This window comes from Lemur catta, chromosome 23, assembly GCF_020740605.2.
Source record: "Lemur catta isolate mLemCat1 chromosome 23, mLemCat1.pri, whole genome shotgun sequence".
Taxonomy (NCBI): Eukaryota; Metazoa; Chordata; class Mammalia; order Primates; family Lemuridae; genus Lemur; species Lemur catta.
This window is the reverse complement of record NC_059150.1, coordinates 11,312,708-11,328,154: the sequence shown is the minus strand read 5'-3', so window position 1 is coordinate 11,328,154 and position 15,447 is coordinate 11,312,708. Positions and strand designations below refer to the sequence as shown.

General features: G+C 39.6%; 1 protein-coding gene across 1 annotated transcript in view; it reads right to left on the bottom strand.

The window, feature by feature from the left end:
• The window catches only part of FLVCR1 (FLVCR heme transporter 1), a 29,107-nt gene extending 14,757 nt beyond the window's left edge, over positions 1-14,350 (bottom strand). The window contains exons 1-5 of the mRNA XM_045536478.1: positions 13,585-14,350; positions 8,757-8,901; positions 3,677-3,817; positions 2,143-2,210; positions 197-300 (exon numbers count right to left, since the gene is read on the bottom strand). Of these exons, the coding sequence (XP_045392434.1) occupies positions 197-300; positions 2,143-2,210; positions 3,677-3,817; positions 8,757-8,901; positions 13,585-14,322 (1,196 nt within the window). The 5' untranslated portion in view covers positions 14,323-14,350. The remainder of the gene's footprint in view (positions 1-196; positions 301-2,142; positions 2,211-3,676; positions 3,818-8,756; positions 8,902-13,584) is intronic.
• Between the last annotated feature and the right edge of the window lie 1,097 nt (positions 14,351-15,447).

Genomic DNA, 15,447 nt, shown 5'->3' with positions numbered 1-15,447 from the left:
CCAAATTGAAATAATAGGACCAACAGAATTATATAGTACATAGAATATTGAAACATTCATTAAGTGAAGGGAATCCAAGTTTTTATTTAAGTAATAATAACACTTTATAAATTTCTTAAAATAAGAAGCAAAGTTTCCTTTAAAATCAAAATATCTTTGGTTATACACCATACATGTATTATCTACTTTCACTTACTTGTATGTTTTGGTATAATCCAACCATAAGCCACAAAGAATAGAGCCCACCATTCCAGCTACTACCAGTGTTAGCCCAATCCTTCCAGCATTCACTTCCTCCCCCTGAAAACAATTTGCGTAAGAAGTTAATCAGATTCTGCTAATTCAAATAGACTCTTCACATTCCCATACCTCTTCATATTCAATGGAAATAATCAGATAAAATTAGGCACAAAATAGGAAGATTCAGTACATGTGCTAGGGTGGAATGGGAGGGCAGATAAAGTATAAAGGGCATTCTATTTTAAAGACAGAAACAAAAGCCTCAAATAATGGGAAAAAATTAAAAAAGAAAATTTTCCTTGGTCCTTTATTGTTAGAATTATGAATACAATGATTTTTATTATGATTCTTAAGTATAGTCATGTACTACATAATGACATTTAGGTCAACATCAAATTGCATATGACAGTGATCCCCTAAGATGTTAATACCATATTTTTATTGCACTTTTTCTATGTTTAGTTTAGATAAACAAATATTTACCATTGTGCTACAACTGCCTACAGTATTCAGTATAGTAACGTGCTCCATAGGTTTGTAGCCTAGGAGCAATAATAGATTATGCCATTTAGGTTTGCCTAAGTACACTCTATGATGTTTGCACAATGACTGAATTCACCTAATGAATTTCTCAAAATGTATCTCCATTATTAAGCAAGGCACAATTTCTGACAGATGTCAGAAAAATAGGTTAATCCAATAGATTTTACATAGTACAACTGCTTTCTCTTTTCAAAAGCAAGGAGAAATCAGTCAGAACTTGATATTTATTTCATACTGATGAAGTAATGTCTTATCTTAAAACAACTTAAAATGTTTTATCTTTTTATGGATAACCACACTATTTCTTAATATTTTATCTTTTTTAAAAATATTTTTTAATAATGTTTTATTGTTTGGTTGGAGAACACTATAGCTTTCTTTCTTTCCTTCCCTTCCTTCCCTTCTTTCCTCCCTCCTTCCTTCCTTCCTTCCTTTCTTTTTTTAGACAGAATCTTGCTCTGTCGCCTGGGCTAGAGTGTCATGGCATCAGCCTAGCTCACAGCAACCTCAAACTCCTGGGCTCAAGGGATCCTCCTGCCTCAGCCTCCCGAGTGGCTGGGACTATAGGCTAATTTTTCTATTTTTAGTAGAGATGGGGTCTCGCTCTTGTTCAGGCTGGTCTGGAATTCCTGAGCTCAAGCAATCCTTCCTCCTCAGCCTCCCAGAGTGCTGGGATTACAGGCATAAGCCACCGTGCCCAGCCACATTGTTTCTTAAAAACAAAAACAAAAACAAACAGGTACTGTCACAGCAATAACAACTTCTGCTTTCTGTGTCATGTGCTTTATAAATTGGATTAAATGTGTTAAACAAAAATGATGGGGGGCCATTGTTTTGGACTGAGCCCCTGTGCTAGGTCCAACAGACCAAATCAAACCAGAATAGTGTCACTGGTGCCAGGTGCCATGTAATCTAGCTGAACTGTAAAATGGGCCAGTTTTCAAAAAAAAACAGGAGAATCATATCAACCAATCGGAAGGGCCCTAGTCCCCTCTTTTAATCTTATAGAGAAAGTAACTTTGTATCAAACAATCTGCTTTTTGTTCCTTGATTCTGCTTTCTTCAGCTTTTTTCAGCCTATAAAGCCCACCTTGTCTACTCAGCTCTTGGACCGCCTCTCTAAATCTTTACACGTGGCGCTGCCCGATATACAAATCACTAATAAAAGCCAATGGGACCTTTAAACTAAATTTGTGGACATTTTATTTCTTAACAAATATAGTCTCAATTAAAACAAATGTAAATCTTTTACAGCAACAAGGTCATAATCCTTAGTCTCACCATCCTGCTAACAGGAATTGTATTGCTAAAGAAAAACTCTTGGCCAGGCAATGCAGTATGACATAAGCAGAAGTTTACCTCATAATACGTCAATATTATTTGATTTAATAACGTTGAGACTGAATAAAATGCTCCAGTCATGATACCTAGAATAATAAAGAGAACATTTTCAGTGTGTCATTTACCAGTTCATGAAGTGATATGGAATACTATGTGACAATTGTGATGATATAATGTATTTCTTGGACAAAGAAAATTGAAAAACTATTGCCATTCCCTTTCATTATGTAGACTGATCAATTTAACACCGAAATTTATTAGAGGTATGATAGTACAATTCTGTCCTAATATTACTATTATTTAGATTTGAGATCTAGATTTGAGATCTACTGACCATAAATCATATCCCCACTTACAATACTGTATATGGCAACCAACCAAGCAGTGGATTGTGTTTTGTTTTGTTTTTGAGACAGGGTCTCGCTCTGTTGTCCAGGGTAGAGTGCAGTGGTGTCATCATAGCTCACAGCAACCTCAGACTCCTGGGCTCAAGGGATCCTCCTGCGTCAGCCTCCCAAGTAGCTGGGACTTACAGGTGCCAGCCACCATGCCAGCCTAATTTTTTTCTATTTTTTTGTAGAGACAGGATCTCACTATGTTGCTGAGACTAGTCTCAAACACCAGGCCTTAAGCAATCCTCCTGCCTCGGCCTCCCAAAGTACTAGTATTACAGGCGTGAGCCACCATGCCTGGCCCAAGCAGTGGATTATTTACTGAGCACCTACAATGTATTATACTATAGCCAACAAACGTTCAAACCATAACAGAATCCCTGCTTCAGAGATCTTGCCCGTATGTTAAAGACTTACTAGGCAATTCATAAGGCAAAATTAATTAAAAAATACCTCACAAGAGAATAAAAACAGCTGGTTATCAGGAATCATATGACTAGGTTTGAACTTTGGTCTCTCCTTGCATGTGTTATATGAATTTAGGTAAGCCTCTTAACCTGGCTGAGACTTGTTTATTATTTCTCTATTATTAAATATTTCAAACACATAAAATAGTATAGAGAATAATATAACAAATACCCTTACTTATCACCCAGATTTGTTAAACATTTACATTTTGCCATCTTTGCTTCAGATTCATTTTTTAGCCTTTTCCCCAATCCTATTCTCTCTTCTTTCTCAAAGGAGGGAATCCAGGTTGCAGTCCCCATGAGAATCTAACGACCTAACGCCTGATGATCTGAGGTGGAACCCAGGCAGCGACACCACCCCCTCCCCATAGAAAAACTGTCTTCCTCTGATACCCATCCCTGGTGTCAAAAAGGGTGGGACCCCTGCTCTATGACAACTCAAAAAAGGAGATAGATAGCACTTATCAGTTTGAGAACTGTTTTTTTTTTTTTAAATTTTAAAAGCAAGTAAGAGGTATCCTGGATTTTTTGCTTTTAGTTCAAAATTTAAGTTCATGACTATGCTATAATTATTTTTATAAAGTTAACAACCAATCTCATTAAAGTTCAAACCACTGGGCTAAATGAAAAGAAGCCACAGTGCTCAAAGACTTATACAGACATCAAAGAAAATACAAGAAGACCACTTACCATAACTGATCAACAGAAGGACAAAAGGAATGTTTTTAAACAGGTTTCTGATTGATTTCTTATAGGAGTACTCTTCAGGGGGACTGTCTCGAAGAACTGCTTGGGCCTGACTTGGTGGATACCGAGGTTTTTCTTTGAAAGCTGAGAATATACATGAAAAAGGATTATATATAATCAATATATATGTAATATTTTGTTATATATGTATAATCAATTATATATATCTTTTTAGTGAGCAGACAAAATTCAGTTTAAGTTTAAAGAGGTACTGAAAGTCTTTTATGATGAGGTTTTTTATTTTCAGGGATTTCCAAATGAAGAATAGTTTGGTATTATGATCTCAGGCCTCTGAAACTGACGAAAACTCAGAGATTTGGCCAATTCACATAACTGATTTGCAAAACCATCAATAATATATGCCACAACCTTGCCCACTGATTATTCCATTTTTAGTTAAACAAAATTAATTTTTACTACATTAAATAATCGACAATTCTATTTTCAAATTCAGTTCAATTTATAATTAGAGGTAAACATCAGATATGAACAAGCCAATATACTATTGAACTTTTAGAGGACTGTCTTGGGTTAATGACTATTTTAAAATCTGAAATTTGATATAAAGTTTATCGTCTGATCCAATTACATCTCGGGACTGAAAAGGTCCAGGTGGATTCACTGCAACAGAGCTAGGTCTTTCTTGCCGACTCACTAGAGCTGCATATGGAGAGTGCAGGGGTAGAGCTAAGAGACATAAAAGTGTAGTATCTGGTGTCTCATACTGTAAGTTTTAGCAGTGTCCATTTCTAGTTAAGAGATTTCACAGCCTTCTCAGCCAGACATCTAGCGACTACTACTTTGCTGGGCAGAAAAGGATCAACCAACTTCCTGCAAAAGATGGTTTGGGAGAAATTTCTACAGGGTTAGGCTAACCAGAAGTCAAGACTAATTTATAGAAAGAATGAACTTCTAAAATCTGCTATGTCAGAAATTAAAATCTAGTTTTTGTATTGACTCAAAATTTTTAACTACTGACTCAAAAATTTTAACAATAGAAGGAAAATACTGTATGTCATTGAATCTAAGATACTCTGATGTTTATACTCAATGATTTTCCCAGGTATCAGTAAAAAGTTTTCATATAGCCATGTCTCTATTACCACAAATGTTAGATGTCATTATTAAAAGCACCTTGATTTCAGAGATTTTATTTTAAAAAGTAAACCTTAGAGATGATGAAACAGGGTACATTCAAAAAGAAAAAAAAGATAAATGGATTTAAAAAAAAGGAATATTTTCTGGAAGATTAGAATTTCTTCTTTATCTGTAAAAACCATGCTTATAGGTCATGGGTACTTATGAATCTTATCTCTTTACTTAAGTTTTTATTTACCATGGTAAAATAAGCCTAAATGGCCTAAGCCTGAACTCAAATGCAAAAAATGAAAACAATTCTTGCCAGTATTTAACTCCACTAGATTTATTTTCCGAATACAAGTGTTATCTTTTAGTTTCAGACAGTCAGTATTTTGGCAAAAATCGAGCCCTTATCTTCCAGCTACATGCTGTAGTAAGGTCAAACTTAAGTCTATATGAAGAAAAAGAAGAACAAAAAGCCATTGGTTTATGCCCTTGTTTAGGCTGAAATGCTACTTTGAAAGGATGAAATATGGCTTTTTCTTCCTCTTTTGAAACTGAAAAATAAAGCTTCTACTGTCTTCTCTCCTCCCCACCAAAAACTTGCACCAATAAAATAATTACCAGCTATTCTCCACCCCTGGCATTAGGCACATAAAGTAGCCAAAGTGTTCTTGAGCACCTCATTCAAACTCTTCCTCCCATGATGAATAAGTAGCAAATCTATTATTGCTGTTTTAGGGTCCCTTGTAGGTTTCAAAATCAAGTTATTCCATTATCTTTTGATTCCATTATTTGTCCTTGTGTGATTCAAGCAAATATTACACATATTACCTTACTGTAAGAAAAGTAGAAGTTTGAATCCTGGCTCTGCCCCAACTCACTGTATGACCGTATGAAGTCAATTCCTGTCCCTCCACTTTAGCTTTCTCATCCATAAAATGGAAATAACAATAACAAGCTGTTATGAGGATTAAATGATACAATATTTGTAAAAGGATTTTGTAATTATCAAGTGCCACTTGAAATACATTGTCTTTTTAAAGAAATATTTATTTTAAATAATCAGAAACTTTGCCTCAGGAGTGTGAATTCTTACAGACTAAGTAAAATATATTTTTCTTGAAAGTTTACAGCCTATAGTTATCTTAAATTTTTAAGAATCAAAAGTAAAATTATGCATACATGTTATACAGTCATGTGCTTAAGTACACAAATATTAAATAATTTTATTGTGATTACTTTTAGTTTCTGTCATCCACTCATCTTAGTAAATCAGGAAAGGATTTTAATTAACACACCTGAGTTAAATGACATAGTTTACTACTGCTATGCACAAAAACAGCTTTTAAATATGCTGGCATTACCATTTATGGAAGAAGAATTTGAATTGGAACAAAAACAAGGCTAAGTAAAAATTAAAATGATATGTATTTATATATAACATTTTATATATGGAGTTACATTGCCTAGGCTTAAATCTGACCTTCCGTGTTTACTAACTGTGACCTTGGGCAAATTAGATTTACTCAAGTTCTGTGCCCCAGTTTCCTCATCTATAAAATGAGAATGATAATAATGGAAACGTTCTCATAGGGTTATAAAGATTAAATGAGATATGGTATGTAGCATGCCTTTAAACATGTTTGGCACACATAAACCAACCAAATGTTAGAGGCCATAATAGAGTTCTCCCAATAGGAATGAGGGATTAGTGTGAAATTCAGTGGGGTTTGAGTAAATTCCTAGAAATGCTAGATAGATTACACTCACATGTAAACTACATGAGGGAAGGGAACAGGGTTACATGGCATGACCCTTGAAGACAGTATTTTAGGAAGACTGAGTATCAATTTAGTACATGTCATATTCCTGCAAACTTCAACAAAACTATAAGAATTTTGTTGGACTTCCAAAGTATTTATTAGTAGAATTTAGAGGGAAGTAGGATTATCTCTTAGTAATTAACGAACTTTAAGTATTTTTTAAATAATCCAAATTTTCCTCAATAACAAATACTTGGGTATGAGAAAAACAAGTAGATTTTCCATTTAAATGTTATCATTTTCAACTTAAGACTTTCATATCACAACTGCATATTATCTTGCTTTTATGCTATGCTTGGTATTGTAAGATTAAAATTATAAACCACTAAACAAAACTTGACAAAGAGCCCTTTTTTTCTATTCCATTTTTTTCCCATTTCCCCACCTCTATTTCTACTCTCTACCCATAAGCCATGAGTAAATAAATAATTAAGTATACAAATAGCCCTCTCTTTCAATTTCCCAAACAACACAGAGTGATATGCCAATGGTCACACCTATTATTATTGTTCTTTGTCTCTCTCCTTTGACAAATAAAAATCTTATATTTGTAGCAATTTAAACATATATACACACATGTCATGTATATAATTTCATATCTATAGATATCTCATATGTAATCTATTGCTCTCACTTCTTCTAAAGAGACAATTGAAGATTAAAAAAAAATAAAAACCAGAATTTATGTGAAGAAAAATAAGCAATCAAAAGAAAGAGAATTTTGTATTTTAAAAATCCTTATTGCCAATGGAAGGGCCATTTATGCAAATGTATATACAGTATTTCCTATTGCATCTAGCAAATCAAATATGGCTACCAGAAAAGCATATTTAAGGTTGTTTTTTTTTTAAAACAATATAGATTTCTTTTAAAACATTGTTAAACTAAACTGAAATAGTACCCGGGTCATTTGTCCTTTTTCAGTAGTCTGGACACAACAAATATGCCACTCCCTGACTAACTGAAAACAAAAACCAACCATAAGTAGATCAGACATGTCAGAATGATCAGAATACTTCACATGCTACTAAGAGAACATTTTTTTCATTATCTTAAGGGAAATTAAGTATGCGGGCTGAGCCTCCCGTCCCTGGGCCCTGCAGTTCATCTACCAACGCAGTCTCTATTGAGGCACTCTAGAGTCTTCGGCATACATTTCTTTGAAAACTAAGGATTTCATATCTGGAGATCATAAAATACGAATTTTTCATTACTATTATAGCCATTGTCAAAATATACAAAAATTTTAAAACTTCAGCTATAATGCAATTTGATTATAAGTTTTAATGATGAAAAGACAGCCTGTCAACTTTATAGTTTCTTTCCTCTTCAAATCAATTTACATACATTGGGTGTCTAAAGGGGGCAATATTGCAGTTATGTTAGCAGCTATATTACTTAAATAAACCCTACCTACCCTTTTCCCTGAAATCAAAACTGTTTCCCATTAAAAATAAACTTAAAAAAGCAGACCTTCCCAAAGCTTCTTCCAAACTGATGATGGCTGCTTGCAGCTGATTTTGACTGACTGCTTCAAGAGACAGGCCCCGACGAGAGGACTCAGTGACGAAGGGTGGCAGCCGTGCTTTGCTGGAATGGCCTAACAAGCAGATAGTTGCCACAGTTTGAAATTCTGCTGAACAGCTTGCTGCTGCCCAGGATCATTCACTGGTCAATATTTTCAGATCCAGTTAATTGTTACATTGGGGATCCTTTGGAGGATTTACCATTAAAAGGAAGACTGCAGCCTGCTTGCATCGCTTCAAAGCATGACAAGAACTTATTTCTAGCTAGGTAGGCATAAGATGCAGACCATGTACATGAATATGGGAAGAGGAAGCAGGTAATATGTTTGAAACCAACAGTTATCAAGAAGAAAGTTAGTAGGGAGATAAATTAGATGAATTAGTCTTCAAATCCTTCATAGTATTAAAATAGATAACAGTGGATCATAACATATCGCTAGGGTTATGGCATTCATTACCTGACCAAAACAGTGCATAGCAAGAATGAAACAAGCAAATGGCATTTGAGATACTATCAATACAAATTTTCAGGGTTATTTTCAAATTTTTGTCATGCATTTATCTAAGCTATGGGGAAAATAATTCACTTACCAATTACTGTCAAAATAAATAAAAGTGTGGCAACGGCTGATGTTCCATAAAACATGGTGCTGATATTACAAGCCAGGATGTTTGTGTCATTCTGTGTGTTGGGCACTAAAACGGGTGGTAGCAAAAAGCCAATTGCAGTGCCAAGCTGTAAAATAAATAGTACTATTAACAACTATTCTCATTAGAGAAAAAAGTAAATGCTGGCAATTAATAGAACATAAAGAGGACAGGTACTGTTTATGTTTTAATGTATTTGTTACTCCTGTACTGTTAGAGAGAAATTGCTGACCAATGTCTTTCCTATTTAAAAAAACATTTACTGAGATCCTACTATCTGAATGATGCTGCTATAAAGTTGTGTAAGATACATTCCTTGACTTTTAGATGCTCACCATCAAAAAGGGGAATAAGAGTATGCAAAATAGAGCTAAGAGAAAACAACCTATAGAATGCGAGAAAATATTTGTAAATCATATATGTGGTAAGAGTCTAGTATCTAGAACATACAAAGAACTCTTACAACTCAACAACAAAAAGACAACCCAATTAAAAAATGGGCAAAGGACTTGAATAGACATTTCTCTAAAGATATACAAATGGCCAATAAACGTATAAAAATGCTCAACGTCTTTAGCTATTACAGAAATGCAAATCAAAACCACAATGAGATACCACTTCATACCCAGTAGGATGCCTATAATGATAATAAAAAGCAATGGGAAATAACAAGCATTGGTAAGGATGTGGACAAACTGGAACCCTCATACATTGCCGGTGGGATTATAAAATGGTACAGCTACTACTGTGGACAACAGTTTGGTGGTTCCTTAAGAAGCTTAACATTGAATTACCATATGACCTAGCAATTCCAGTCCTAGGTATATACCTGAAAAACTGAAAACAGGTATTCAAACAAATAATTGTACATAAATGTTCACAGCAGCCCTATTCACAATATCCAAAAGGTGTAAATAACCCAAACATCTACCAACAGATGAATGAATAAATAAAATGTGGTATATCCATACAATGAAGTATTACTCAGCTATAACTTAAGAATGAAGTACTGATATAGTGCTACAACATGAATGAACGTTGAAAACATGCTACGTGAAAGAGCCAGACATAAAAGGTCACATATTGTAAGACTCTATTTATATGAAATATCCAAAATAGGAAAATACACAGAAAGAGAAGAATTGCCAGGGCCTAGAGAGTGAACCTCCCTAGTGCGTGTTGGGTCTTAACGTTAGGGGTGGATGAAAATGTGTTGGAACTAGATAGAGGTGATAGTTGCACAACACTGTAATGTACTAAATGCCACTGAATTGTTCTCATTAAAATGGTTAATGTTATGTGAATTTCACCTCAATTTAAAAAATAAGGCTAAACATAATCACAAAAGAAATAAAAATCAAAATATTAAGAAGGTTCAGTGGAGGGAGATAGGATTTTGGGGCAGATGGAGGTGAAAAGGAAGGGCCCAAGAAAGGTTTCAAAGAGGCTGAGACAGAGATAGTAACATTTATCACATATTTTATTTGCTCCCTTATAAAAAGCTGGATAGAGAGAATTAAACAGGTAATTACAAGAGAGGGTGGAAATACAGAACTGTGATGGAGAAGTAGAGAGTGTCAAGACTGGGGAAACCATGTAATTTATTACCCAAACCAGAATAATGTTCAGTGTGAAAGGGATTTCATTAGTATTAATAATTATGCCAGACAGCAGGTCCTAGGCAAACTGGGACACATGATCACCCTAACTAAGAGAGTACTTTGGAAGGGCACCTTGTACAGACTTGGGATTCCGGAAAAGTTCATGGAGAAGCAAAGATCTGAATAAGAAATTGGAGTTAGCTAAGAGAAGGAGAAATGTTCCAAATCAAAGGGACATTACGTACAAGGCCAGGAAGGAGAGCGCATAACCTTGTCAGAAACTAAGTACGCACAGTTTGGCACAGAGCAGAGAAAGAGTATGTGTGGGGCTGGATTGTGGAGAGAGGTGAATCAAAAGAGCTGGCAGGGCCGTGCGCGGTGGCTCACGTCTGTAATCCTAGCACTTGGGAGGCCGAGGTGGGAGGATTGTTTGAGCTCAGAGTTCGAGACCAACCTGAGCAAGAGCGAGACTCTGTCTCTACTAAAAAAATAGAAAGAAATTAGCTGGACAACTAAAATACTTAGAAAAAATTAGCCGGGCATGGTGGTGCATGCCTGTAATCCCAGCTACTCGGGGGCTGAGGCAGTAGGATCGCTTGAGCCCAGGAGTTTGAGGTTGCTGTGAGCTAGGCTGATGCCATGGCACTCTAGCCCAGGCAACAGAGCGAGACTCTGTCTCAAAAAAAAAAAAAAAAAAAAAAAGAGAGCTGGCAGAAGGCAGATCTGGAAGGTCTCACATGTGACCTTAGAGAGTTTTTGAATTTCATCCTAAGGACAAAGGAAGCCACTGCAGGGGGTAAGTTAATGCCCGGAACAGATCTGCACACTATAAAGATCATGCTAGATGAATGGAGAATAGAGGGAAGACAGCAAAAGCTGCAGATAGGGAGATAAGTTAGCAAGCTCTAGGTAAGAGCTGCAGGTGGCCCAAGCTAAGACAGTGGCAGTGGAGGTGAAGGGAAATGAGCTAGGAGACAATGAACTAGGCAGATTTTGAGTGGTGAGTTCCTATGAGATATCCAAGCAGAATATCCAGCTGGCCAATACCTATATTAGTCTGAAGCTCATTCATTTATTCAACACATTTTTATAGAGAGCCTAAAATGTGCCAGGTACTGTAATAAATGCTGGTGATACAGTTGTATACGTTCAGACCACATGCCTATTTTCATGAAACTTACAAGCTAATGGTAGGGATGGGAGATGAGTAATAGATAAACATTAACATATAAACATGTAAACAATAAACATCAGATAGGGATAAGTGCCATATGGAGAATTACGCATAATGATGTAATAAGAGAGTGACGGCAACTCTAAATGGAATCAAGAAATGCCACTGAATGCGATTTAAAATGAATTTAAACTGAGAGATAAGTTACAAAAAGAATGTAATCATGTGATTCCAGGAAGAAGAACATTCCAGGCAGAGGGAATGCTTCTGCAAACGCCCTTAAGCAAGTACAAGCTTACTGTGGTTTGAGGAACCAAAGAAGACATACTAGTAAAGTTTTGTAGTATAATTCAGAGTAAAGAGTTTATGTTTTAAGTACTATAGGAAATCACTGGCAAGTTCAAAAAGCAGGGCAATGACATGATTTGATCTATGTTTTAAAAGGTTCTCTCTGGTTAGAGACCTGGCAGTATAGACGGGTAGCTAAAAGCTAGGATTCAGGAACCGGATAGACTTGAGTGTGAATGTTGCCACCAACTAGCTGTGACCTTTGGAAAACAATTTTATCCCTTCAAGTCTCAGCTTCTGTATACACAAAATGGGAAGACTGACAGTTCCTACCTGACAGTGTTAAATTGAATGACACAATGCATGTAAAGCACCTGGCATGTCTCCAGGCCCTTAGTGAATGCTGAATAAAGTTGAATATTATTGTGAATGCTCACTTCATAACCTAGGCTGAAAATGCATACTTGGGAGTCCTGAGCAACTGTACAGCCACTGGAGCCAAGGAAGGGATGAGAACACCAGAGCAGAATGTAGGAAGAAGGCCCAGAAGTGTGAAGTTTGAGGGAAGTTTGCCTATGAGTAAATGTTTCCATTTATTATTCATAAAATAGATTATCCACAGATATGTTGTTGATAATATTTTTGTCATGCTCGACGAAGTATTAATCTTGAATATAATTTTGTAAAGGTAAAATAAGAAAACAGCTCCTATCCAAACATGCAGACATAACCAACTAAAGTATCAGTCATAAATTATTTTGGATACACAACAACTATAGTTCAAACTCCCCCTTCCTCCGTACTTGTAGATAAAGGAAATAAATATAAAGCAATAAGCAAGTACAGTTAGTCTTTTTATGTATTTTAAATAAATCTGACTGTGATCTTGAGGTTAGACCAAGTAAGAAAGTATCAATCGTTTGTTACATAACTACATGTAGCAAAGTATGTATAGTGAGAACTGAAGTTTTTGGTATACAGATTTTTAACTAGATTCCCTCCAGCTGAGGGGATATAACTTACAGAAAGTATCACAGGACCCCTTATACAGAAATTAAATTACAGTAAAAGAATCAGTCTGCAATTTAAAAAATACACAGAACATCTTACCTAGAAATGCAACTGGAATGCTAATGGAATTTGAACCTATGGTATTAGGAAAGACTAGGTCATTCCTTAACAGAGACTTGGCAAATGACGCCACTCTTTTCCAATGGATTCCCTGATGTGTGATTTGTCTTGCATTGTCTTACCGTTAAAAATTGGTAATTGGACTTGGTTACGCTGTTTAGTCCTTACCACCAGCAGAACATTTAGAATTCTTTTTTTTTTTTTTTTTTTTTTGTGGAGACAAGGTCTTGCTCTGTTGCCTGTTGCCTGGCTAGAGTGCAGTGGCGTCAGCCTAGCTCACAGCAACCTCCAACTCCTGGGCTCAAGTGATCCTCCCGCCTGCATCCCGAAGTGTTAGGATCACAGGCGTGAGCCACTGCACCCGGCCCTAAACTAGTTTTAAAAATTCTGTCCTTACAAAAACATTTAAAGTGTTCTTTAATCCAAGCCTGCCTCTTATCTTATGACTAAGCATCTCCTCTCTTTCATTTACAGACAAAGGCCTCCTGAGGCTTCATCCATACAGGCCATGAGAACCTGTATGAATTTTTCTGGTCCTTTAGGGACCCGACTGGCACCTATCACGCCAAGGCCTTACCTGATTGCCCAGCACGGCGGTGGCACAAGCTGTGGACACTTCCTTGGGCCCAAACCACACGGAGGCAATGCGGGAGGGCAAGCCCAGGATGAAGACCTGGGCCACGGAGCAGAGGCACTGGCCCAGCATGGTGACCCAGAAGAGATGCTGCCGCACGCTGCCGCACTTGACCCAGCTGCCCAGGCAGTTGAGGCCGGAGCCCAGCAAGGCGGTGAGCCGCAGGCCTCTGGTGTCCAGCAGCCAGGTGGCCGGGAAGATGAGGGGCACGTAGGCCAGCATGTACACCATGGACAGCCAGTCGATGTGCAGCAGGGAGACGCCGTAGAAGCCCTGGAAGACGTTGCTGATGATGCTGTACTGGATCCACTGAAAGGCGTTCACCAGCGAGTACAGGCTGAAGATCAGCAGCACCAGAAAGCGCCGCGTGGAGAGCGCAGTCCGAGGCAGCCGGGTCCCCTCGGCCCCCGGGGTCGCCTCTCCCGGGCCCGTGGGCAGCAGCCGGGCCTGGGTCTCCTCTTCCGGGGCCAGCGGGGTCTGCGGCCCGGCCGGGGTCCCCGCGCCGGCCGCGGGGCTGTCCCGGGGGAGCCCGTTCAGGAGCAGGCAGCCGGCTCCGGGCCCGTTCTGCGGCTCCGCGCTCTCCTTCCCCGCGGGCGCGCCCCGCGGCACCAGGAGGTACCCCTTCGCCAGCGGGCGCCCGGGCGCCCCCGCCGCCCCCTCCTCATCGTCCGGCCGCGCCATGGCCCCGGGCTGCCCCGCGCCCGCGCGCCCCCCGCCGAGGCCCTCCCGGAATCCCGCCCCCCGCGGCCCCGCGCCCCTTCCCCGGCGGTGCACGCGGACAACCGCAGATGGAGGGGTCGCACGCCCGCGCCGCCGCCGCGGGTCACTCCGAGTCGGGGCCCGCCCCGAGGGCTGCGCGTCAGCGCGATGGCGGTCGCCGGCCAGTGAGCGGGCGCCCTCGCCCGGCGCGGGAGCCAATCGAGGGGTGGCCGGGAGGAAGGCCGGGAGGAAGGCGGGCGGGGAAGCGGCCACCTGGGCGCCTCCGGGCCGGGATGGACCGCGGAGCTCGGCTTGCTCCGCACCTGCGGGTGGGCGCAGGCGGCCGGCGGACGGGGCAGCGCGGCCCGGGGGCGGCAGGAGCCGAGCGCGGGAGCCCGGGAGGCAGGCGGCCCCAGCGCCACCACGAAGGGCTCCCCGAGGGCGCCTAGGGGGGACCCCGGCCTTAGAACGGACGGGCCCACGTTTCGTAAATTCGCGCTATCTCGGCAGAGCAAAAAGGCCAGAAAGCGTTCGGGTCCAGCTAGAGGCGGATTTCTCATCTGCCCTTGGGAAACCGGAATTCCATCCCCACCCCCCTAACCCACACGACCCCCCACCCCACCCCACCCCGTCCTCACCCGAGACGAGCCAGGCCGGCCCCCTGGGCCCAACACAGGTAGTTAATAGTTACTGGACACGCAGAGTCAGTGCTGTTCAGCGGGTTCCAGCTACCAAACTTGTTTTGAACGGTATGTGCCAGGCATTGTCTCGGGCTCTGGGGAATAAAAAAAAAAAAAAAACGAGACATATTCTCTGTCCTCCAGAGCACGTGTAGCCTTGAAGGGCTTCCTGGACTAGAGAAAAAGTCAGCCCTGCTACTCCTTAGGAAACTGTATATAAAAAAGAGAGATCCAAGTATTCATCATTAGCGTGAAAATGAAACTAAGTGTATGTAGCATAGGGGTTCTCACGATGGATTTAATCTTTTTAAGTGCTGATCTATAGAACCCTAGGACCCTGTACACCTTTTTATTGCCTCTTACGTTATTATTTTGGTCAGGTATAAAACATACCAGGCAGCTCTCAGTACAGGTGAAATGCGACACG